The 26,662-nt window shown below is 35.7% G+C and overlaps 1 protein-coding gene across 1 annotated transcript in view; it reads right to left on the bottom strand.

Annotated features, from left to right (window-relative positions):
- Window positions 1-26,662, bottom strand: part of Gmds (GDP-mannose 4,6-dehydratase) — a 551,474-nt gene that overhangs the window by 281,198 nt on the left and 243,614 nt on the right. The window contains exon 7 of the mRNA XM_070024711.1: window positions 3,245-3,372. Coding sequence (XP_069880812.1) covers window positions 3,245-3,372 — 128 coding nt within the window. The remainder of the gene's footprint in view (window positions 1-3,244; window positions 3,373-26,662) is intronic.

Here is a 26,662-nt window from a genome sequence, read left to right as displayed (position 1 = left end):
ATGTGGCCAAAAGGGAACCCTACTGCATTGTTGGTGGGAATGTAAATTTGTTCAACCACTTTGGAAAGCAGTATGGAGGTTCCTCAAAAGACTCTACCTAGAGCTCCCCTATGACCCAGCAATCCCACTTTTGGGCATTTACCCAAATGACCATAAACAAGACCATACTAAAGCTACTAGCACTACTATGTTTATTGCAGCATTATTTACCATAGCTAAGATATGGAACCAACCCAGATGCCCCTCAGTAGATGAATGGATCAAGAAAATGTGGTGTGTGTGTGTGTGTGTGTATATATATATATATATATATATATATATATATATATATATATATATATATATATATATACACACAAACACAGTGGAATTCTATGCCTCCATCAGAAAGAATGACACTGTCCCATTTGTTAGGAAATGGAAAGATTAGGAAAAAATTATATTAAGTCAAGTAATCCAGGCCCAAAGAAACATAGGTCCCATGGTTTCCCTTATTTGCAATAACTAGTATATGTCTAGGACAAGCAGAAAAGGTCAAAAGCTATGTACATATGATCATATAAGATTATGTTAAGTGAAATGAACCCCAAGAAAGGGACACAAGTGTTTTTTTCTTGTTATTATTATTATTATAATGGACTTAGAATATACTATGTGGTTTTTTTTGTTACTTTTTGTATTTTCTTCCCCCATGGTGTAACCCCTGTTTTCATTGTATATGATTTGGGTATCCTGCATCTTGTATACACTTTTCTAATTTGGGGAGAGGAAGGGAAATAACAAAATGCTTAAATAGGGATAACAGGTTGACCCATTATAACAATGAGATGTACATGACACTATGTTGAAAAGACACTTTACAACTTGTGTGTGTGGGGGGGAGGGAGGGAGATGTTGGGGTGGTGGGGAGAGGAGGGATGATGGGGGAAAAACAAAAGAGGAGGCAACAATGCTGGATAGGAAATGTACTCATTACCTTACTCATGTAACTATAACCCCTCTGTACACTATTTTACAATAAAAATCATATTAAAAATAATTCTGCCTTTTAAGAAATCATGAAATTTAGATTTTATTGGGAGCACATGAATAAAAACTAAAAAAACTTCTTATATCACCAATATGTGCTACATTTTAGAGCCCCAAAAGAATCTTTAATACACAAAACTCACTTGTCTTATCAAACAGATCAAGTCTTGGATGTGAAGAACCCCTTAACACTGAGTGTCTCTGGAATGTGACAGTTTCACATTTTTATTAAAAGGGCTGAGTACCTTAATCTCAGATGTTTTGGCCTTCAGGCACTTCATCATAGCAATAACATTTTGTCAAGCAATTGTAAAAATTGATTGCAGAGCCACTAGTTAACAAAAGGTTTTCTCTTGACATACATATTTGTTTCATTCCTTTTTATTGGACTTTTTCTATTTTTAGAGTATCATTTCCCCTTCCCAATTGCAAGCTTCACATGTTGTCAATTTTAAAGATATGAAAATTTAAAAAGCATGAAGAAGAAACAATAATAAGCATAATATATTGCTACAGAATTTCCCTTTTGAAATGGACTTCTTCATTCAACTACAAGCTTATTTCTTGCCTGACTACACAAAAATGGAATAGAATTTGTCTATCTCCTTCTTAAATTAAGAAAAGATTTTGTATACATGTAGCACTAAGCACATAGAGATTGCTAGACAGGTATACACAAAAATAATATGACTAGGAAAGTACTGTATTTATTTATTAATTTCTTTTTAATAAAACTTGTTTTCTGCTTTTCAGTTGGAAAGGCAACAGTTGGACAATAATATTTTAGCTCTTCCTATTCCCATCTCTTTTCTTTCTCCTAATTTCTAAAAGTATGGAGATTTTTGATGTAATATTCTTAATATATTTCTAAGGACTACAGCTGCAAATGTTCCTTGTAATTATACTTACAAGACCCTATTAAAAGACTGAAATATTGTACTGCTCAAAATTTCACACACGAATTTCTATACATAAATCAGTGTCACATGTTCAAAAAAATATATATATGTTTAGTTGTAAAAATAAAAAACCCATAAAATTGTAACTTAAGAAAATGAATCTTAATGTTAGCAAGTTAACCACCTACTTTCTTTTTTGCAAAATTTCAAGTTACTTTTTAAATTACAGAAGTATGCAAGAAAGGCAGATCAAGCCTGGCACCAGTGGCTCACGCCTGTAATCCTAGCTACTCAGTAGGCTGAGATCTGAGGATCTTGGTTCAAAGGCAGCCCGGGCAGGAAAGTCCATGAAATTCTTGTCTCCAGTAAACCATCAGAAAACTAGAAGTGGTGCTGTAGCTCAAGTGATAGAGTGCTAGTTTTAAGCTGAAGAGCTGAGGAATAGTGCTCAGGCCCAGAGTTCAAGCCCCATGACCGACAAAAAAAAAAAAAAAAAAGAATAGAAAGGCAGATCAGATTTCCCAGATAAAATTCTTCAGTACAGAAAGATTCCTGTGATCACTGGAAGTCTGTACAGAGCTGAATAAGAACAAGCAACTCTGGGGAAAAGAGTCTCTACCATGACTGTTCATGTTTGGCCATAGATCCATCATGGGGATAAAATTATATCCATTATTCTGTGATAGTATCACTATTAACACCTCTCCCTCTTCCTCCCTCCCTTCCCCCCTCCTCTCTTTCAGACAAAGCTCATTGGTATTCAGTGGTAAGAAGCTTATGGTGTTATAAGACTTAGTACAAAACCAAAGTTCCCTAAGTCTCTGAGAGGAATTTCATTCACTAATACAAATCTAAATGTCTTAAAATTACATAAATTGAGACTAGACTTTAATTTTTAAAGTGCTGAGAATTAGTACTTTTATTCAACACAGTTTTCCAGGTTCATGACCAAGTGCTAAGTAGGGAGGAGGTAGAATGTGAAACAAATGGGACAGAATGAAAGCTTGAGAAAGTGAGGAAGACAACACTTTCTCATCCAGCTACCTATCCATCATTCAAAGCACTGAGCAACACCTTTCTTTTAATCAATTAAAAACAATTTGTGAAAGATTTTCTTGTTTAAATAACATTCAATGTAATCAACATGTACTCCTGAGCCATCAAGCCTTAAATGAAAGTACCATGAATTTAACAATATGTGCAACAGCAGAAGTATACATGCCACCATCTCTAAGTCATGCTTTGCACTAAGGTCTGGCATTTAAAACATCAACTGATCCAGACATTTTGTAAGAATGGAATGAATCAGTTCCTACCTCTACATAGTCCTTGGCGTGGCCCCAGTCTCGTTTGGCATCCAGATTTCCCAAACTGAAACATTCCAGTTGTCCAAGGTAAATCTTAGCTACTGACCGACTAATTTTTCGAGTAACAAAATTAGCTCCTAAAAAGAGACAAAAGATTATTATTAGCAGAGTGTATCTGACATTTAACACTTTGTTGAACCAAACCTATTACCAGCCTCTGGGCATTTCTTTCATTCCCTCCCCCGCACCCCCTTGCAACACCATCTTTTCTTCCCACCAAATAGCAAAAGAAAAAGATCATTAACTGACATTTAGACAAGTTAAGAATCTCTAATTCTAAGTGTCACATCAGCTCCACTTTCATAACAAACATTTTTTCTTTGGGGGAAGTCTTAACATTCCTAATTTGCTGCTTCAGTCTACAACCTAGGCTTTTAGCCAAAGAAAAGCTATTAGAATGCCAGTTTTTAAACAGAAAATTCTAAACGGTTGTGTAAAGGGAAATGCCAGAATGGAAGACAGATATCTAAGACCACCCTGATTTTTTTAAAACACAAATATCATATATTTCTATTAATAAAGCTACTTTAGGGCTCATGGAAAAAAGGAAAGCAACTTAGTTCACAGGTAAAGGGAACCCAAAAGAAATTTGGAGGGACTTTCTCTTAGTAATATGAGAAGTGATCACTCATGTAGAAACATGTCCAGCCATCCAAATATATAGAATATTTGTTCAATTCAAAAGTTTCTCTGCATTGTACTTACTTCATATAAATGTTACCTACAGAAATGAGCTCCTGAAATTTGTTTACCCACTCATCAACACATGGATCTCTGTTTTGTTTCATTTCTCTAGTAACTTGAGATGTCAAGAATCTATCTTTTCATGTGCTTATTGGACATTCATATATCTTTTAGGGGACAATGTCTATTCAGGCCCTCTGCCATTTTTTAACAGGTTAACTTATCTTTTAATTATAAAATTTGTAGGGGTTCTGAATCCATTTTTCTCATCAAATATCTAATTTGAGAAAGCTTCCTTTCACTCTGTAGGCTGCCTTTTCACTTACTCAATAGCACCTTTTGAAACACAAAAGTTTCATTTTGACAAGATATTCCTACATTTGCTTTCTATGGTATATTTATTTGCACACAAATATCCAGCTATTCTGGTAATATCTGTTTAAAAGATTATTTTTCCATTCAATTGTCTTGGCACCTTTGCAAAAAATCAATAATGAATGAAACTGTTTATTTCTTTCCATTTTATTCATTGATCTATATGCCTATCCTTATGTCAGTATCAGAGACTTGATTTTGTAATTTTATTGAAAAGTCTAAAAATTAGGAAGGATAAGCTTCCTTTCTAACTTTATTCTTTTTGAAAATATTTCATGGGGCTGGGAAGGTGATTCAGTGGTACAGCACTTGCTTCACATGCATGACACACTGGGTTCAATTCCTCAGCACCACATAAACAGAAAAGCCAGAAGTGGCTCTGTGGCTCAAGTGGTGCTAGTGTTGAGCTGAAGAGCTGAGGGACCGCGCCCAGGCCCAGAGTTCAAGCCCCATGACCGACCAAAAAAAAAAAAAAGTATTTCATTCCTTAAATTTGTTGAAAGGGCTGACATTGATCAAGATGTACATTCATAAGCTGCTTTGCTAAATGGCAAAGCAATAAGACAAGAACATAAAGATCATTTAAAATAAGAAAAAAAAATCTATGTTAATTTTAGGACTAGCTTATTGATTTTTCCATAATGACAACTGGGTTTTTTTGGGGAGGTGAGATTTTGATGGTATTAAATCTATACATCTGTATGAGAGAATATTTCCCTCCTAACAACTTTATGACTTCTGCTCTACGAACACAGGCTGCCTACTTATTTAGGTCTTCTAAAATTTCCCTCAAAAATGTTTTGTAGTAGCTAGGTATGGTGCCTCATGCCTATAATCCTAGCTACTATAGAAGTAAAGATTGGAAAGCTCGTAGTTTCAAGCCAGCCAGGGGAAAAAATTACTATGACTCCATCTCAACAAAAAAGTCAGGTGTTTGTGGAACATGTCTATAATCCCAGCTACACAGTAAGTGTAGGTAGGACTGAAATTCAAGCTCAGTAGAGGCAAAGTAAGCGATATCTCTTCTCCGTAAACAAGTTAGGCATCTGTGGTGCACATCTGTAATCCCAGCTACATAGGAGGCACAAGTAAGAGGGTCACAGTCTTCAGGTTGGCCCCTACCCCCCAAAAAACCCACGAGACTCTTTCTAAAAAATAAATAAAGCCAAAGGGGAGGGGTTATAGCTCAAGTGGTAGAGCATCTTCCAAATAAGTATGAGGCCTTGAGTTCAAATCCAAAAAAAGAAAGAAAAACGTACTAATTTTCTGAGAAAAAAATTGGCACTCCCTTTGTTAAGTTTGTTCTTACATATTTCATTCATTCTGATGTTACTGAAAATAAATCTGTTCTCTTAATTTTATTCATAGAGTAATGTTAAACATTATTTTATACTGGGCACTGGTCGTTTATTCCTGTAATCCAAGCTACTCAGACAGAAGGTTGAGATTTGGTGGACTGGGTTCAAATCCAGCTTGGCTTAGACAGTTCACAAGATCTTATCTTGAGAATAATAGCAAAAAGCAGGGCTGAAGTCATGGTTCAAGTAGTAGAGTGCTGGCAGGACAAGCAAATCAAACAAGCTCTAGGTCCTGAGTTCAAACCCCTGTATGGCAAAAAAAGGCACAAAAACACATTATATTTTAATGTTTTGCTAGTTACTTTCAAGGATACGCCAAAATGAATTTTTTTAAGCTCTCCTCATTTTCATCCTTAGCACAAGGCTGCCATTTTAAGAAGATTACATAAAATCAGAGAGCACAAGGGCTTAGACCTTAGAAGTCATTTTTACTTATTGCAGGTATACAGGTGAAGGTAGAGAAATCCTAGAGGTTGAGCACCTGCTCAGGTAGGTCAGGTACCTAAACCTGATCCAGCCCTGCTCATTTCTGACTAGCCTGTGTGGCTGTCAAGAGTAACTCTGAAAGCCTAGTATGAGGTGCCTCTCTCCAATGGGTTGACCTAAGTGGTTGGAAATTAGAACCATGTGGATAATGGAACCTTTATGACTAGAGGATGTGCTTAGGAAGAAGCCTGAGAAAAGTTAGCCAAGAAAATAAAGGCCAGTTCTGTTAATAGTTTATTTTACACAAATCATTTCAGAGATCTGAGATTAGTCTGAATTGTCAACTACCTGCATGTTAATATTTGCTATGCCAAACTACAGGATAGATAAAATATAGATAAAATGGTGTGACAGAACATAAATCACTATAGAGATATAAGGACTATTATCATGCTCTTGTTTAAAATAAAGATAATAACAGGTGGGTTTGATGTTTAAATGAGAAAACGCAGTTATCTTGATTAGTAAATTCTCAGTAAATGTTAACCACTATTATAATTATCACATTATAATTATATTACAATTAAGTAACGAAGAAAAGTTTAAATTTCTTAGTTCTTTTATGAGCATGTCTCAGAGTGATATGTTCTCTGATTTTCAAAGTTTGAGTTTAAGAACAGATCTAAATATAAAGTCACTTTTCTTTCTTGTGATTGTTTCTAACATATTTATAAGATGATTTCTTTGTTGCTTTGTATGTCTGTCCCCCACATATTTATAAGATGATTTCTTTGTTGCTTTGTATGTCTGTCCCCCAGATATTTATAAGATGATTTCTTTGTTGCTTTGTATGTCTGTCCCCCACGGTATAACCCGTTTTCACTGTATTTGATGTTGGTATAATTTGTGGAGGGGAAGGGAAAAAACAATTGTTTAAATAGGGATACGGGTGGACCCATTGCAACAATGTGACCTACAAGACATTATGTTAAAAAACAAACTTCACAGCTTTGGCCGGGGGAGAGGGAGAGGGGGTGAAGGAGGGAAGAAGTGGGGGTGGGAAGGGGAGATGGGAAGGCAAGGGAAGGGGAAACAAAGGAGGAAGCAACAATGCTTGATAAGAAATGTACTCATTACCTTGCCCATGTAATTTTCACAATAAAAAAAGAAGATAAAAAATCAAAAAAATATATAAAGTCACTGCCAGAAGCAGCCATGTGGACTCTCACAGGAAGCACTAAAGAACATTTCTTGAATCTTTTCAGGTTATTCTTTCATATAAAGTCATTAAGATAAGAAAAGGTTAATGGTATATGGAGATAATCCACATAAATGTATATTCATAAGAAAGACAATAAAACAGACAAAAATTACATAAAAACAGTTACTATTACTTTAAAGCCAAAGTTAAGCCTCTAAGAAACAAAGTGGAATCTTAAGGTAAGGAAGGATACACAGAGACCTGTTTTTTGAGGAGTATGAGTGGGAGGAAGAATGAAAGGCTACCTCAGGTACTGAAAACAAACTTTAGTGTGGAACTAAGACTAACACATTGTTAGTCACCACTCCTGTAATTGGGATATTTTTATTCTGACTATTTTCTTAAGTAGATGTTTTTAGTTTTTATTTTCTTACCTATAGAATGAGATTATAATCAGGAGTAGGGACCAAATGAGCACTATATTTCAAAGACTGCAGAATACTGCATCAATGAAACTACTTCTGTTTTTCTGTTAGTTACAGCTGTTTACTGTTTTGATATCTTTATTGTGATCAATCTTAAGTCTTTCTCTCTCCTTCCCTTGTTCCCCTTCTACCTCTCCCTTTCTCTCTCCTTTCTCTTTTTAACCCCCTCTCTCTCATTTCTTTTTATATGTAAGTCCAAAGTTGTGGAAAGATTAGAAAAGCTAATAAGAAAATAAAAAAAAAATAATATGCAACCCTATCCTTTAAAATAGAATTCTGCAACAAGTGTGAAATAAAGGTTTTATGTGAAAAAAAAATCTTCTAAATGATTTTAGCATGTCAAAGCCAAGTACAGTTACAGTCAAAATTTGTTTCCCCAGTTAATGACCTGTAGGTTATGGCAGGCCTATGGTCCTTGGAAGGAGTGGTTGCCAGTCCATTCCACTAGGCTAGTGGAACAACGTTTTTATAATGGCAGAAAAGTTGAGTCCTTGATATTTCCAACAACCTTCTTTGGGCCAAAAACCTGATCCCTGAGAAGGCTGCCTTTATTTTGCTTCTTGCTGGAGACTGAAGAGATCTCCTTCGTCATCACCAGACAGGTAGCTGCTTCACGATATGTTAAGAAATTTTGGGAGACTGACACAAGGCATGAGCAGTTACATGAGGGTTGGTAAGCCTGTCCCATAACTCTTCAATGATTGAAGCATGGCAGGAAGAACAGGTAGTTGTGAATCTATCTCACCTTAGAATTCCCAGAAAAGTGATGCTGTGGGATTTTACCACAGCAGACCCTGGTGTGATCTCACAGCAGCCAGGAAAGGAAATAGCAACCCTGAAGCTAACACCAGGAAGATTTAAGAGTCCTATATGGTGTGAGCATGCCAGTTAAGGTTAAATAAACCACATCTCTGAGCCATATATCTAGATGGCTTCTTCAAGGTAAACATAGTCATTCCATACCTAGAAAAAGTAGATTTGACATTGTTATAACAGATCCCATCGTTTAAAAATATTGTGTTTTTTTGAAAATAAATATAAACTAACCTTTTAGGACTGTATTAATTTCTTATGTCTGAATAACAAATTACCACAAACTAGGTAGCTTAAAATGACAACTTATTGTTTCACGGTCCTGAGGGCTGGAGGCCTGAAAACTCATGTAACTGAGATCCTGCTGGGATCTCTGCAGGAAAGCCTTTCCTTGACTCTTTCAGTACTTGATGGCTACTGGCATTCCTTAGCCTGTGTCTCATCACTAACCTCTTTTTCAATCTTCAGCTCCTCATACTGATCTCTTATATGTCCTATACTGACAATTGTCATCAGATTAAGAGTCACCTTGATTCTAAATAATGATCTCTTCATGTAAAGATCTCTAACTTTCTTACATCTTCAAAGACCCTTCTTTTTTACTCACATGAGGGAAATATTCAGAGGTGCCTGGAATGAGAAAATGGACACATCTTTCTGGGGATACCACCCAACTAAAGCATGAGTCAAGTATTAGAATATTTGAGATATGATCAAATATATATTATTACATAAATATGATCTTAAGGAGTACGAAAGCTCCTTGTCCAGTTCGTACATGATAAAGAAGGTTCTCTTCTGTTTTAGCTCTCCAAGATTACTTCAGTAAATCTGAATAGCTCCTTGGGTCTCTTTCTTCAGATAATATATGCCTACCTATGATTTTGAACTGGACATGTGGCAGTGAATTCCTGTTTATAATCTTCTTTCTTAGTACTCTTTAGTTTCTTTCTTCTGACATGCTTTCCTGAGTTCTTCCGCACCCCAATCCCGAGTGCTGGATTGGATCAAGAAGTACAAGCAGAGCTTGCCGGGCATCTGCTATAATATATAATACTATCTATATCTCCAGTGATTTTGTTTTGTGAATTTGACAATTCCAGTACTAAAAGAATTAATTCATTATTTGTTATTTCTGGTTCCTTATGCCTTCAGTGAGAGTTTGTGTTCAATACCTTAATCTGCTGGAGTCAGAGGTCATTTGTGAGAATGATAGTTCCCCCTGACAGGGCTAGTGCTCTTTCTTGTAGGAACCTGATATTAACACCTGAGATCTTGCCCATTTACTGGAGCCCAAGTTAACAGGCTTCTGCTGTTTTGTTTTTTTTTTGGTCTGGTCGTGGGGCCTGAACTCTGGGCCTGGGCACTGTCCCTCAGCTCTTCAGCTCAAGGCTAGTGTTCTACCACTTGAGCCACAGCGCCACTTCTGGCTTTTTTCTTTTTGCTTAAGTGGTGCTGAGGAATCGAACCCAGGGCCTCTAGCATGCAAGGCAAGCGCTCTACCACTGAGCCACCTTCCCAGCCCAGACTTCTGCTGTTCTATGTTGTCACAGACTCATTAAACAGTTTCAGAATTCTGCAGAGGCCTAGGAGTACAGCCATATCATAGTAAAGAAATGGGATGAGACATCAAGCTGGTAGTGCAAAGGCTTCCCACTTCCTACCTGGTATAGAATCATCATGAAGCAAATTAAGAAACTACCTTTTCATGACACCTGACATATATTTATTTTTATTTTCACTTTTGAAGCTCAGAAAAAGATTTTTATGTTTCCTTTTATGTAGAATATGCATATAAATGCAATTTAACAAGTATGTGTATAATGCATATAAAAACTATTATAAACCTAAAATTTATTTCACTTTTTGTAGTTCATACTATTTCTCTGCAAACACAATGTAATAAGACACGCCTCCCCCCATCCCTAGCAATTTAACTTTCTTCTTTATGAAATTTTGAGCCAGAACATCATCTTGACTTCGTAGTTCTATCTTTGACACTGGGACTTGCTTCCTGTGAATATAGATGAAGAGAGCTACGAGGCCCAGTCAGCACTGACATACCAGGATGTGATTCAGATACAGGGCAACAGCCAAGTTCCTAATTTCCTGTCTTTGTTCTGATATCTACAATCCTGACATCAATGTGTATATGCGTATATATATATATATATATATATATATATATATATACACACACACACATACACACACACACACACACACACACACACACACACATACATAGGGCCTTGTTGATTCATACTTTCTACTGTAATATTATCAGGCATAACAAAATAATAATCTTTTATGTACCAATCTTCCAAAACAAAAGCTAAAAATAAAATAACATGACAAAATTTATAAAACAAATACCTCAAACAACCAACATTAAGCCAGAAATAAAAATTACCTTTCAGATATGAAAATGTTTGAAGTTAAATTAAGCCATGCTTAATGGTAAAGAATTTGATCAGCTGTTAAATCACAGTATTTTTCACAATATACTGCTTCCACAGGGTTTTGTGTGTCTGTGTGCTGTTTTTTGTTTTTGATTTTTTTTTAAACAAAATGTAACAAAAGTATTCTATGCTGATCTAGGGGAAGTAGGGGAAGAAACCCACAATTGCTTATGTTTTCCTTCACCCTAAACAAACTCACTTCCACTTCAAACATTACTCTTAGCCCTAAACTGGACTGTCTGAACCTTAGAAACAACACAAGTCTGAGCATGGGGCAATTTCCATGGTATGTATAGGAATGTAAAGTTCATCAGTATGCCAATAGTATTTAAAATAACAACAAGTTCTCTAACAAAAATTCTAGTCCATTGCCTACTACTTGATCCAAAATTTTTCAATTTAATGATTTCTCTCTTTCCCTCCCTCCCTCCCTCCCTCCCTCCCTCCCCCTCTCTTTCTTTCTTTCTTCTTTCTTTCTTCTTTCTTTCCTTTCTTTCTTTCCTTCTTTCTTTCTTTCCTTCTTTCTTTCTGTTAGATTAAGTACAAATACAGTTTGGATAATATTCACTGCAAAACAAAAATCATTCCAATTTATCCTGAACCCCACATGAACCTCCGCTATAAGGCCCCTACATTTCTCCCCTGTGGTAATCTCTGGCCACCCCACTGAGAACTGCCTGGGCCATGGCTCAGTGCAGACAGGGTGTAGAAAGAGGAGACACTGAGAAGGTCATGGCTGACTGAGCAGACTACTGAGATCAGAGAGATCATACCTCATTTGCTCATCAAGCCCTGCCAAAAGCAACACTATTTAACTGCAGGTACTCAAAATCTACTGGGCATGTTTGAAGGAATCCCAGGCTTGAAAGAGGACAATTCACAATATATACTTGTAGGGGGATAGCTACTAACTTTGGGCAAGTATTTATTATAAATGTGCTTAAACAGAGATGTTCAAAGTACTTTGCTATTTTCATCAAATGTTGAATGCATTTTCCACTGACAGATAATTTAAACACACAAATCCTTGTTTAAGTTTCTCAATTGTAACACTGTGGACATTGGGGGACTGAATATTTTCTTTTTTGGGGGTTTATTCTGTGCAACCCTCGCTTTTACTCACGAGATACCAGACCCTCTGTTATTATAATCAGTAATGTCTAAAGACAATGCTACTTCCCCCTGAGGAGAAAACACTGCCTTGTTGAGATCTACTGTCTTTAACAAATATAAAAATCATAACAGACAAATCCCTCATTATCAAATTTACATATAAAATCTAACCTCACCTACAAGATACGCTGTTACAAGTCCTTCTATTCATTCAATGCAATAACTATCAGGGAACTAATGAACATGAAATATTTAAATCCTGATGGGACAAGGGTGAGTTCTTGATCTGCAACAGGAGTAACTCTCAGCCTGGCCTACTAAGGAAAATGAAGGCCAAGGACAACACATACTTGGACACATCCATAATGTCAAGTCAGAAGATTTAGCAAGGGCCACCAAGAGTAAAGTGAGCAAGGAAACAAAACAGTTCACTAACCTATCCTACCAATATTTCCCAGTTTAGAGTCTAGACAGCTGAAGAAAAGGTAGCAAAGATACTGAAAATGAACAGTTAGACATAGGTAATAGGCTTCAAATTTTGTGTCCACGGAGACTACCAGGTGAGGACAGAAACATGACTACAGATACAGCAGCCTGAAAATAAGCCTTTCTTCAATGAATGTAGGTAGAAGCCCATGGGAGATGGGGGTTCAAGAGAGAATGGAGAATGTGTATGGCTCAGTAGTACAGAACCTGTCTAACATGCATCTTGTTCAAAGCCTGGCATTCTATCCGCAGTATGGTGAGGGGAGGGGACAGAAAAAAACAAAGAAAGATAATAGAGGACCTCAGAAACAAAGAGCTTAGACACTCTTCTGATGGCATTTTGCTACAAGGTGGAGAATAATGTGAGGCTGAGAGAAGGTCTGTCAAGAGTGAATAAAAAACAGTATCACTGAATGGTGAAGAGAAAGATCTAATGATATGAGAGAAATTATTCAAAAGAGTTATACATTGCAGATCAGGCCTTCAAGGAGGAGGTAACAAAGGAGATAAGAGATGAGATGAGCTCTGTGGACAGTTCAACCCAGGTCATGGGGAGAGGACAAGGTAAGATATGCGTATGGGTCATGTATTACAGGGGTTCTATTTCCTCCCCAAATCTAAAAACTAAATTGTACTCTACTATACCAGCTATCACCACTGCCACCATGACTGGATCTACCCTACCGGTTTACCTAGCACATATCAGTGTGACTGCTCAGATCCCCAGCTTTTAACTCCTTCCTAGAATACATCACGTGGACCACTTTGTGGCCTATGAATTTAACTCCTTGGCTTTCTTTGCAGATTTCACAGATTTCATGAAGCTTCACTTCAGTATTGCCCCAGTGGTTTCCATGCTATGACCTCAAAATGCTGAGGGAGAGTATCTCAAACTTATACTCTTGCTGCTTAGTCACTATTTTATGTCTTGATCACCTCAGGGTATATAACCTATAGTTCTCACTTGCCTTTCTTCTTACCCCAGGCTGATAGGACTTTCTTGGAAGTCACTCTTGATGAATGGCTCCTCTTTACCTTTTGGCCTATGAGTCTCTTCAACTATTCCAGTGTTTGCCTTCTGCTCCTTAGTCCCAGTGACTGCCCTTCTCAAACATAGTTTGCTCCCCAAATCCAGCTTCTATCTGACTGCAACTGGAGTGATTCCCTAATGTAAAGATTCTATCCAAGTGTTTTGATTTTTTTTTTTTTGCCTGGAAGCAATCTGAATACCAATGTGACTGTTTTTGATTTATTCAAGATGAAGAACCTAATCTAAGCTGACCTAGAAAACTGTCACTCTCCAGTGATAGTAACTGAGAGAGTAGACTGCTGATGACGGCACCCCAGATAGGACCCTTCCTCAGGTCTTTTTCAATCCAATAGAGTTGAGGGAGAAACCCATTTTCTTCTATAGTAATGAGAAAGAATATCATAAAAACCTTAGTTCTGGCTTCACAGAAGAAAACAGTTGGAAAAGATAGGCCAAGATAGAAAGAAAAACAGAGATGAGACAAAAAGGGAAAAGCCTGAGGATACCCATGTTTCTGTTTTGAGCTCTCTCTATCACCATGTCTGTGTATCTTTTCTTTGCTTAAACCTAGTGTGAGTTTTTGCCATTTCTTAACAAGTTCTGACAGATGTGCAGAATGGGTATGCTGTGGGTAGAGGCAAAAGTAATAGTTCAGTCCATCAGGTACAGACAGACATAAACTTGAGGCTTACATGGAGTGAGCAACTTTTTATCTACCATGGACCTCTTGGGTATTTATAACATAATTATGGGCCATACCAAATTATCAATACAGACTAATGGCTGCAGGAAGCTAATGAGAAGCACTACATATCCCATCAAGTACCAAATGATTCTGCAAGTCTAATGTGGCCCATAAGCCAGAATTTCATCACCTCTGATTAGGGAAGAGGGAGAAAAGTGTACCTAGTTGTTTAACAGTCCCAAGCACGGACTTTGTTGATCATTATTGAAATATTCTTGAGACGTTGTTATTGCTGTCATTACTTGAGGAGAACAATCTCATCTCAATAAGAAAGTCACTGTCGTCTAGGGTACAGTTCTGACCCTTTTCTTGTCCTTTCCAGGATTCCAAGGTGATTAAAAGAGAGATACTTAGAATAAAGGAGACAGATGTAAAATGCAGGCTGAAATGTGAAGCTTTCATCCTGCTTTTAGTTACCCTTTGGATATATGCAGGCCAAAGTGAGAAGTCAACACTTCTTAGCAACAGCAGTTTCTGATTACTTACTATACCTTTATAATCACAGCCCCCTTGGATTTAAGCCATTACTACCAGATACTCTTTTGTCCCTGAGTATTATTTCTTCCAAATGTGTGGTTTCAAAAATATCCAAAAACTTTGATTTCTAAATGCTAGTCCAACCACAACCTTCTTTTCTTTAGAGGCTGGAAACTTCTGGAAGGTTCCCATGTGACCTGTTACCTGCTAACTCCCCAGCATGTCCTCTCTCCTCATGCCCCCTGACAATTCTGATAGTTGGCACAGATGTGATAGCTACATCTATTACTTCTATGTAGATCCCATTAACAAAAACAGGTTTCTCCTCCTCTGAACATTGGCAGAATGTGTCCATATTTTGTTTTCTCGATTATTTGGCACTTCAACTATCATGTCTTGTTGAGGGGTGGGCTGTCACGTTCCTCTGTGTTCCTCAGCCAGCAATGGAGAGTTTGCTTGCTCTTATCACACTCCATTGTGAGTTTCAATTCACTTAACTGTGAGTTTCCTTACATCATTATGTTGTCTCTTTCACTAGTGTATGATGTGGTGCCTTGTATGTAATAGATGTACAGTCACCATTTCCTTAAGAAAGAACAGAATCATGATTATTCAGTGGTTTAAATAGTAAGATCTCTCTCCACTTATAAAGTCAGCTCATAATAAGCCTAAATCTTTTATTTCTTTTGCCATAACTCCAGACTTTTAGGAATAAGAACTTCTACACTGGCATGTTTGTTTTCCAAGGCCATGAACACTGGTACACATTAATGCTATTTAATGGTACACTATTAATGCTAGTTAATGACAAAGAAATTATCTGGCCACACCAGGTAAGTGACCTCTCTTCCAAGCCATATGTGTACTTCTCTGCCTTCACATCTGTGGGAAACCTCTGTACCCTAATAATAAGAAGCGAGTGAAGGAAGAGTAAACAAATTCAATATATATAAGAATAAAAAGCTCTTGTAAATAATATACAGTTATGCCATCTTTTTATAAGATTGTCTTAATAACATTAAAGAAATGACTTATTTCTCATTATTCTATAAAATTTATATTTTAGGAATATATCTTAGGAATGATAGAACTATTTCACAGAATGACAGTAAGTACACATCTATTTGACAATGCTCACACTTAAACCTCTTGGACTAAAAGCTCTTTAGCTTCTATTGAAATTCAAATGTAGTAATATTTAAAAAGTAAAGCAGAATCAGAACATATAAATTTCATGTTCAAAGTAACATTAAAGAAAGTATTGGCTTTTAGCCATCTTAGCATAAAGACTGCAAAGTAAGAAAATCTTCAAAAGGCCATTGACTCAAATTTTTCATCAGATAGGAATTGGGATTAGACAAATGTCTATAAAATGAGGCATTTCTGACTGCTTGCACAATAATCTTACTTGGCTCTCTTGATATGTTTTCTGTTATTCTCTTCTGTCATAGAAAAGTAGATATATAGAATATACTGAAAATAAATGAGTCCAAATGATATTCATTCATCCAGGGAAAGCAAGTAACATTACTTCCTCTGTAATAAGTGTTGCTAGGACTTGATTTTTACTTCAAACAGTTGTTGGAGGAGGGTCAGACTCTAAGTACAAGAATAATAAGAGCTGACTATGAAGAATTATGCCAGTCAGTAAACACTGTCATAATTGCTAATATGAGAAATATATATATATATATATATATATAAATATAATTAGTATCATGGAATAAAAAGTGTAAGAAAGGGAATTCAGGGATTTTCTACTTAGTGTTTCTATTCAAATAATGTTGATTACTTCTTAACCTTCCCATCTCTCTGGGGTTCCTGTGCATGTGCTTATGGAGAGAAATCAGAACACAGGAAATAGCATACCTGAAATTCTCATCAGAGCTGTGACAATCCATGACTGTTCAACATAGGAAGTGAATTGGAAGTTTCACTTTCTAAAAATTAGCTAATGAGCTAAAAAAATGCATTTGCTATTGTCTTAAGAAATGCTCACATCAGCCCATCTTATGGTATTGGTATGAAATATCACCCAGAGGGTTACTTTTTGAATACTTGGTACCCAGATAGTGGGCAGTTTGGCGAGGGGGCAGACACTTTGGGGAGTGGGAAAGTAGATTACTTGGGGGTGTGTCCTTGGAACTATACTTTGAACTGATCTTCCCATATCTCTTTGCTTTCAGGAGGTGAACAGCCTCCTCCATACACTCTCACGACGTTCTGTCCCAGCTCATAGGATAAAAAACCACAGACAGAGGATCTGAAATTGTGAGACAAGATAAATCCTTCCTCATTTAAAGTTAATTGTATCAAATATTTTGATCCCTGCAATGAGAAAGCTAACCAAAATAGACTATAATGTGCAAGGGAACAAAGTGTTTCATCATTTTACTTTCTTTTGCCCTAATGGCTTCCCACTGAATTTTAGTTTGCACATAAAGACTTTGAGGCCCTTATTTGATTTGCATGAAGGCAATGTCTATAAGCTTTCTGAAAAACCCTATAATTTTTAAATCAGTTCAGACAGCATAATGAAGAAAATCATGAGATAACAAATTTAATAATCCCATAAACATAGAATTCAGAAAAATAAAATATTTACCAATCAGCAGTGTAATTGTTATAGGATATTTTCTATAAAGTAAATAAGGAGACATAGCTTTAGAAAGTTAACAGACCCACTGTGAGGACTCTAGTTGGCTCTATCTATCTATCTATCTATCTATCTATCTATCTATCTATCTATCTATCTATCTATCTATCTATCTACCTATCTATCTACCTACCTACCTACCTACCTACCTACCTTTCTACCTATCTACCTACCTACCTATCTACCTACCTACCTATCTACCTACCTACCTACCTACCTACCTACCTACCTACCTACCTACCTACCTACCTACCTACCTACCTACCTACCTACCTATCTTTGAAGGTTCTAGTTTCTGTAACAAATACCTGAAAAAAGGAGAGATCTCATGCTTTACCATTTCATTTTTCCACTATTGCTAATTGGTTAAAAATAAGTTCGCATTTTTCAGGGTTCAGATAGGACTGAACAATGCTCATTTTGAACAATGAAGTGTGACAAAGAGTCAAACTACACAAGGAGCAGCATAACAGAGTCATTTTGGCTCTCAGTCAAGCTGACTGGGCTCTCCTCTATACCACTCACTTAACTATGGCAAAGAAATTTAAATTCTCTGGACTCCTGCTTCCTCACTACAAAATGGATAAAAGCAAACCAACTGCATAGTTTTATCATTAGGAATAAAAAAGATGAGTGAAAATATAGTGTCTGGCACTTGGACAGGGCCACACAAACATTGTCTGCTTATCTACCATTATTATACTAGTATCACTAGCAGTCAAACTAGTTGAAACTTGTAAGAAAATATAAGCTATTTGCTCATGAACACTCCAAACATTTAAAGAAAGACTGGTGCTTAAAAATTGTACCCATCCAACACTTAGAATCTTGCCAGCAAAGAAAAATATTCGGATAACACCAAGCAACCTTGAGGATGTGGGAGAAGTATGTTTTTCCTTCAGCTGAATGTATTGGCAGTGTGGCTTGAGATAGAGATACCACTGAGCATGGAGAACACTCAACCCCTAACTGCCCCCCCCATCCAGTTGAGAAATATGATTTTATTTTCATAATCACCAATCATAACTGACATAGCAGTACTTAGTAGGGTCTAGCAAGTTCTTCTCAATTTTCAGGGAGAAATAAGTGTACATGTTATTTTCAGCAAATGGTCTATAAGTATATAGTAATGCTGAGGACAGAAGAGTATATTATCTTCCTTTTGTATATCTTCAGCTCCCTACCTTAAATTTCTCCCCTACAGAAAATATTTCACTGTATCTGTAGATTTATAAAACGTTCCTCAAGTGTCTCTAATATTAAGATTAAATTTCACCAGGCACTCTGTGTATACATAACCCTGTGGCTTTACCTGCATAGGAGAATATTTTTAGCAACATATTTGGTCTTCCTTAAATAAAATCTATCTGTGTTGCTGAGATAAACTTTTCTTTTAAAACAGTCCCCTCGCATCCCCTTTTGAAACAAAAGAACTGTCTAGATCCCAAGAAGCATCTGGACCAGAGATAAGAGCTTTTTTTCTGTGTGCTTTTCATTACCCTTCTTTAATAGTATGAGCACTAGGGCTTACCATATTCCATTGATGAAATCAGGCTGTGAACTAACCTTTCTTACTACTTGAAAGGGCTTCTTTTGTAATCAGACTGTATTTTCACTTTTTTAAGTATATATCTTCATAGGCTAGTGATCCTAATGTACATTTTGCTTTAGCACTTTAAAAATATTCTACCCAGTATTTTTCATACTCTTTCATTAGGTTTTTATCTACATCAGGAATGTCTATTTAACACTAGGAAATTAAGCAACTCATACTCAATAAAAGTGCAGACCTTACTCTTCTCAGCTTTCATGTTCAATTTCCTATAAATTGGTCTGAAAGCTTAATGTTTTATTCGGATTTATTTCCCTGTTCGGATAACACCAAGCAACCTTGAGTATGTGGGAGAAGTATGTTTTTCCTTCAGCTGAATGTGTTGGCAGTGTTGCTTGAGAGAGAGATACCACTGAGCATGGAGAACACTCAACCCCTAACCACTCCCCACCCAATCCAGTTGAGAAATATAATTTTATTTTTAATAATAACCAGTCATAACTGACATAGCAGTACTTACAGAAAACAAATGTTCTATCCCTTCAGTTCCCCTTTCTTATTCCCATTATTTATTATTACTTTTTACTGTGAGGTGCCACAAACTGAATCTATTTCTTTAGGTGGGATATTTGTTGCAGTGATGCTAATAACAATTAAGTACTAATAGCTTTACCTATACTCACTTTCCTTTAATAATTATAGCAGCCCTAAGATTTTTATCTAATTTTACAGATGAGCAAACTGACTCTCACAGAGATTAAGAAATTTGTTTATCCTTCGTACAGCTGCTTCAAGATAAATTAAAAAATTATAAAAAACAAAACAAAACAAAAACAAAAAGCTGAAAATAATAATCTTAAAAAAAGATACTTGTTTAAAGTCAATCATCTAGTAAATGATGGAATTCGAACTGAATCCAAGCAGTTAAATAATTCTGTATCTTTAACCATGAAACCATTTAAAAAGAGGAAGGTCTAACGGTGGTAGAACAAGTGGTAAGCATGAACAAGACCCTGGGTTCTGTTCTCAGCATCCAAGACATAGTAGATAGGGAAAGGAGCTCAGGGTCAAACTTAATTTTGAAAATAAAATCCAAAATGATACTTTGATTAGAAAGGAAATTTGCCAGCTCTGTCACTGACTCAAGCCTGTAACCCTAGCTATTTGGGAACCCAAAATCAGGGAATCATGATTTGAGCTCAACCTAGCCACTGCCCCTCTGTCCCCCCCAAAAAAGGTAAGTAAGACTCTATATATTGACCAACAGCAATGTATAATGGAGCATGCTTGTCATCTGAAGCTAAAGGGAAAGTGCATGCCTATCATCTCAGTGATATGAGGGAACAAATATAATTATAGTCTAAGCTGACCTGGGCATAAAGTAAGATCCTATTCAAAAAGTATGCCACACAAAAAGGACTGGTAGAATCCTCAAGTGGCAAGGCTCTGTGTTCAAACTCTAGCACAACTATTTTAAAAGTTTAAATTATAATTGTAGATAAGTTTAACTAGTGATAAGAGTGATTGTCATGTGTAAGGTTCTGGGTTAGAACCTCAGCACAGCAGAAAAATAAAAATAAAAATAAATGTATTAATGAATGCATGAATGAACATATGAATAAGTTACTAAATAAATAATAAACCTATGTAGTTCTTATTAGTATAGATAAAAAGTAAAGGTGGGTTTTTGTTTTTGTTTTTGTTGTGGGGCTTGAACTCTTGCCCTGAGCACTGTCCTTCAACTCTTCAGCTCAAGGAGAGCACTCTACCACTTGAACCACAGTGTGACTCCCAATTTTCTGATAGTTAATTGGAGATAAGAGTCTCACAGACTTTCCTGCCCAGGCTGGCTTTGAACCACGATCCTCATATCTCAGCCTCCTGAGTAGCTAGGATTACAGGAATGAGTGACTGGCACCTGGCAGGTTTTGTGATTTCCTTTTCTTTTCTTTTTTTTTTTTTTTGACAAAACTATATGCTCTTCGTATAAGATATTCAAGGCATCACTAATAAGAATATAGGAATCATTTAACAAATACTTGTAGGTTACATTAATTTTTTCATGGGTCTAAACTATCCATACTCATTCACATCTCTTTTTTTCAAATTGTTTAATTCAAATGTTAACTGAGTTTGCCTATCAAAATCTTATTTGGAAATGATTTTTCTATGATCCAGCAATTCTCTAACACTGCTTATATTATTCTTTTTGTAAGTCATAAATGTTTGTGACTACCATAATTTATCTGTAAACACTAATGACTCCAGGATATCTGCATTTGGTGCATTTGACAGGCTCTGCTATAAGTCCTTACTAGCTTACTCCTACATGGTGGCCACCACAACCCCACTAAGAGAACTGGTACCTCTTTCATGTTGAGAAAAGAAGAGTAACTCAACTAACACTCTAGGAATCTGTGCTGAAAACTCTGTAAGAGGGAAGAAAAGAGAAAGGAAAAGGAAACAAATGAATGCTCACATCTACCAGGTGTTGTATTATATTTTCCATATATGTTCTACCTGTAAACCAACACAATCAACTATTGAGGAAGTTGGTTTTCACAATGCCACTCTACATGGACAGATGAGAAAGTAAAGTCTGAATAAATAATTTGCCCACATACAAAAAGCTGGTGAATGGCCAAGCTCTCTGGTCACTGTCTGCATATTACACAGGGAGTTACAGAGTCATGAGATTAGTCAATAGTCTGGTTTCAAACATATATGTCACATAATTTATAAAACATTGAAAAAAAAACATTTAAATTCAATTTGACAACCCCCAAAGTTTCTGGATAGTTAGTAGGAAGGACTTCATTTTGTCTGGTGGTAATAATCACCTCCAACTTCAAGTGTTGCATCCAAAGCTTTTCATGTTTAAGCAATTATACCTAATCTCTCCACAGAGTCAAGAGCCAGACAGCACTGTGATCACCAAGTATACAAGTCATCTGTGGCGTATCATAGTCTACAAATGCAATGGCAAACCAGATGATGTCACCTTGTTCCCCAACCAGAAAGGCCACCCAGAACTTACTGGGTCCAAAGTAGTGGACAACAATCTAACCATTTATGAATAGACAGAATGGTATTGTATAAAGCCTATAATGCTTTACACAACTCAAATAGAAGATTACTTCATCCCTTGATTTCACAATTGACAGCTAACTTCTTTTTAAGTAAGTTAAATTCTGCTCTTCACCTAAAAGAATCACAAAGAACCTTTGAAAGCAATAGAAATAAAATACTGAGCTATTTAACAATGCATACTCCTTGATATTTGTATATAGTATAATGTTGATTTGTTAATTAGATTAGCAAATACTTAGTACTTTTTTTTTATTTTGGTTGGTCATGGGGCCTGAACTCTGGGCCTGGGTACTGTCCCTCAGCTCTTCAGCTCAAGGCTAGTGCTCTACCACTTGAGCCACAGCACCACTTCTGGCTTTTTTTTTCCTGCTTATATGGTGCAGAGGAATCGAACTCTGCACTCTTCCACTGAGCCACCTTCCCATGACAAAATGTCATTATATTTATAAATATATTACTTATATATTGTTTATATAATGAAATATACAAATGAATACAAAGTCCTGAAATTACCAGTCTACTCTCTGTGCTTCCTTGAACTGCATCTGCCCTCTACAGACCAATATACCTAAGGTCCAAATAGTTTTCACGTAGAGCTAATTTTGTCAAAGTTTTTACTGCAAAGTCAAACTGATATGTAAAGAAAACAGCTCCTAGTCATACAGATGATATTTGTCAAGAATCTGCAATAATATTTTGGAAGTGAGACTACAGGACAGAGTTTCTCATACATACTACTGCTAACATTTTGTAGTGGAAAATTCTTTGTTATGAAGAATCATCCAATGTACTATTAAAATACTTAATAATGTCCCTGGCTACTATCAAGTGAATGCTAAGCATGACCCCTCCTCAGCTGTGACAACCCAAAATAACTTTACCCATTGCTTACATATTCCTGTAAGGGGCAAAGTCACACTCCCCATTTCTCTACTCCTAGTAGAAAATCTCTATTGGGGAGTATGGATTTTATCTTCAAAGGATACTTTTTTGGAGAAAACAAAGGGGAACCTATTTTTTTAATTTACTATGACTTAAGTAGGTAATTATGGAATATACCATAGCTTAAAATTCTGAATAAATTTATGATAAATATATTTTACGAAACAAGACACTTTTCAATATAAGAACATGCTCAATACTATAAGTCAAAACCACTAATTCATGAACCTTCAGATGTCAGAAAGGTGAATCCTGTATTTAGACTGATACATATGATTTTATTTTATAAAGCTCATAGTTACATCTAAAAATGGCTCAGTATTTAACAGAGGTAATACACCATCCATTTGTGGTAGTCTCAAACTGTTAAATTTGGGTACATTTAAAATACTTTATAACTTCTTGTTGTCTCATGATTTTTTTTTTGAGGTAAATTTCTATTTATTTTCCAAGTCACTCAAACAAACTCTATGCTCAACTGAATTAGAAACTTATTACAGTGTTTAATACTAATCTTTAGGGAAAATATAAAAGCAAATTAATTAATTTCTAAATGAATATAAATATATCTACTTATCCTTTAATATTATTCAGTATATTTTGGAAGGAGAAATTTAAAAGATTAAAAGAAAATAACATGTTGTTAAATTTAGTGATGAAGTAAATTAAAAAAAATAAATTTGTTTTAAATGAGAATTGATGCTCCAAGTACTAAAATCATAAATAGATGCTATAAAATGAGCTCATTTATACAGTTAAAATGTCATTAACAGAAATAAGATTATCAGCATCTTCAAAAATTTCATTATACAAATGGCAAAACATTAATGCAGCCCAATAAAATAAGTAGGAATTGCTTCCTGTTTTTTATTTTCACTTAGCAGAGGATTTCTGTGGAAGAATTTCATTTTAGAGACAGTGCAGGGGAACCTCAACAGAGACCCAGGAGAGCTGCAGAGAGAGAAAAGGAGAGGGACCTGGCATGCAGGTGGACAGGAGAAGGGCTAGGCACTTGAGTAAATGAAGGAGAAGTCTGTGTCACAGGGAGATTCGGAGAGCAGCCACATACTGCAGAGACATTCTGAAGGACACAGCATACGTTTGTCCACACCTGTGAAATGTGACCCAACACATCCTGGAGATTTCTGTAATCAATCAATACTATAGTTTTTTTTTTTTTTTTTTTTTTTAAGCCATGCTTCCTATTAACATGGGTTTGGTAAATAGGAAGTGATTAGACTTCCTGAGAAACTGGAGGCGTATCTTATGATATTTAACATATTTAATTAGTTTTTATTTCTTATTATGGACAACTTATTGTGGCTATTCAAGATGTTATTTACTTTTATCCCATTTATATTTTTAATACTAAAGTTAATGTTTTATTATGACAATTCAGTTAAACATCTGAAAGGAATATCTTTAATACACATATCTTTTACAAAAGATAAGATTAACTGAGATAGTAAGTTTCCAACTTCTCCACTTATTTTATTGCAAGGTCCAGAAACTCACCCACCTCACGCAACCACATAGGGATTGATTTGCTCCAGTTCCTGTAAAATTCATGCATACATGGTTCACCATGTGAACAATGTTTACAGAACTCTCCCTTTCCCTAGGATCCTTTTTAGTTTCAATGACATTTGTTAGTTTATTACCTTGGACAGTCAATGTCATACTGGTTAGTTTCTTCATTAATAGGAAAAAATGGAATAAAATTATCTCTAAATTTCTTTCTCAAAAATTTGAGGGTATTTTGTGAGGGTATCAAGTAGATGATGTTTATATATTTTTAGTAATGCAGTTGAAGTAGATATGAATTTGCCTGTATGTGTAAAGAAACATGTAATTTAATAAACAAGGTAATTTTGACATGTAATTTATACAAAGTAATTAAAATGTTTGTAAAAGTACCTTTATAGCATTAACCACTATGACAAATGCACCAAGTTAAACTTCTGGGTATATTATTTTTTCAGTATTTGAAAGTTTGATGTTGATAAGGACCAGACTATTGTTTTCTTAGTTTGAAAAAGATAAAGAACAAAATACAAACTAAAATGAACACACACACTGGCATTCATGGTATGTACCAGGCTCTTGTGGAATTCTAGAAAAAACAGGGAGTCCAACAAGTAAAAGCTCTTATGGTAAAAGAGCAGCAATGGCAACTTAAAGACTCAAATCACAGTAGCATAGCTGCACATACTAAGTAGAAGAGAGTATATATTAGAGACCAAGCAAACACAGAAAGAGAAACAAAAGCAGAAAACTATTGAGGAGAGAAAATATTTTATCAAGTAAATGTCCAATTCTTTTCTCTTTAGTCCCTCTCTGCTAGGGAATAAACCCAGGGCTTCAAGCATGATAGGAAAATGCTCTGTAACAAAGCTACATCCTAGCTTCAAATGCCTTGTTAACCATTTAATCAAGGAGGAAAAAAATGGAAGAAATAGACCAGCAACATGAAGCATGTCATTTTACCCAAGATAGAGGTATTCAGCAATAAAATCAAACACTAAATGAGATTCACTTCTGGAAAACAACTTATGAGTTATGTTCATGTAGCTGAACCTTATCTCCTTATTCAAAAGTAGTCAGAAAGTCAATGACCTTGACTTTCCTAATGAACAAAAACACTAAGGACTATCAGCACAGGAAAATGGCCTCATCAAATAACTGCCATTCTGAAATCAGAATGCTTCTAGTGTCAGGAATTATCACTGGACACACTTTTGGTCTTTCTCCTTCAGGACTGAACACAAGCAATTCTTATTGAAGCCTTACTTACTACTTAGCTGTAAGAAACCCAAGCCTCTAATTCCACATTTATTGAAAACAGAAATATTGTACTCAAAATCCCTAAGCATTCAATATTATACATATTTCAGCATTTAATCAGGATGACCACAGTCATCAAAGCCAGGAAATCAAGTGTTACTTAATCATGTAATTTTTTAATCTTCTAAACTAGAAAGTGAGAAGTTTCATTTTTTTGTTTGCCATTTTATGTGAAGTGTTTTATTTGGAATATATTTTATTAATTATACTTATAATTTCTTAAAGTCAGCAAATTTTCATTTATGATATGCTTAAGTACTGACTAATAGTTTAAGAATGAAGATATAATTATATTATGTAGGTGACAAATTGCTATTTTTGTAATCTTACCTTCCACTTAATAATCACAACTAGAAATATTGTTAGCATTACTAAACGGGATTCTGTTTAATGCTCTAATTTGCAGAACAATATTAAACAGTAAATTACATATTGTAAAGAAAAAATTAACATACTAATGAGCAAATGCTTCAGTTAAAAATCTTTATATATTCCTCATGGCATCCTTGTATCAGTTTTAGTAACTTTAGCTTTTCAAAGAAATTTAACAATGGCAAGTTTTACCATGTTGATTTCCAAACAGAAATGAGCTTTAGGTAATAAATATAATCTCTTATCATAAGAAGAT

This window comes from Dipodomys merriami, unplaced genomic scaffold (assembly GCF_024711535.1).
Source record: "Dipodomys merriami isolate MVZ:Mamm:240054 unplaced genomic scaffold, mDipMer1.0.p SCAF_16, whole genome shotgun sequence".
Taxonomy (NCBI): Eukaryota; Metazoa; Chordata; class Mammalia; order Rodentia; family Heteromyidae; genus Dipodomys; species Dipodomys merriami.
Note: the sequence above shows the minus strand (reverse complement) of the source record. Positions and strands in the feature narration are given on the sequence as shown.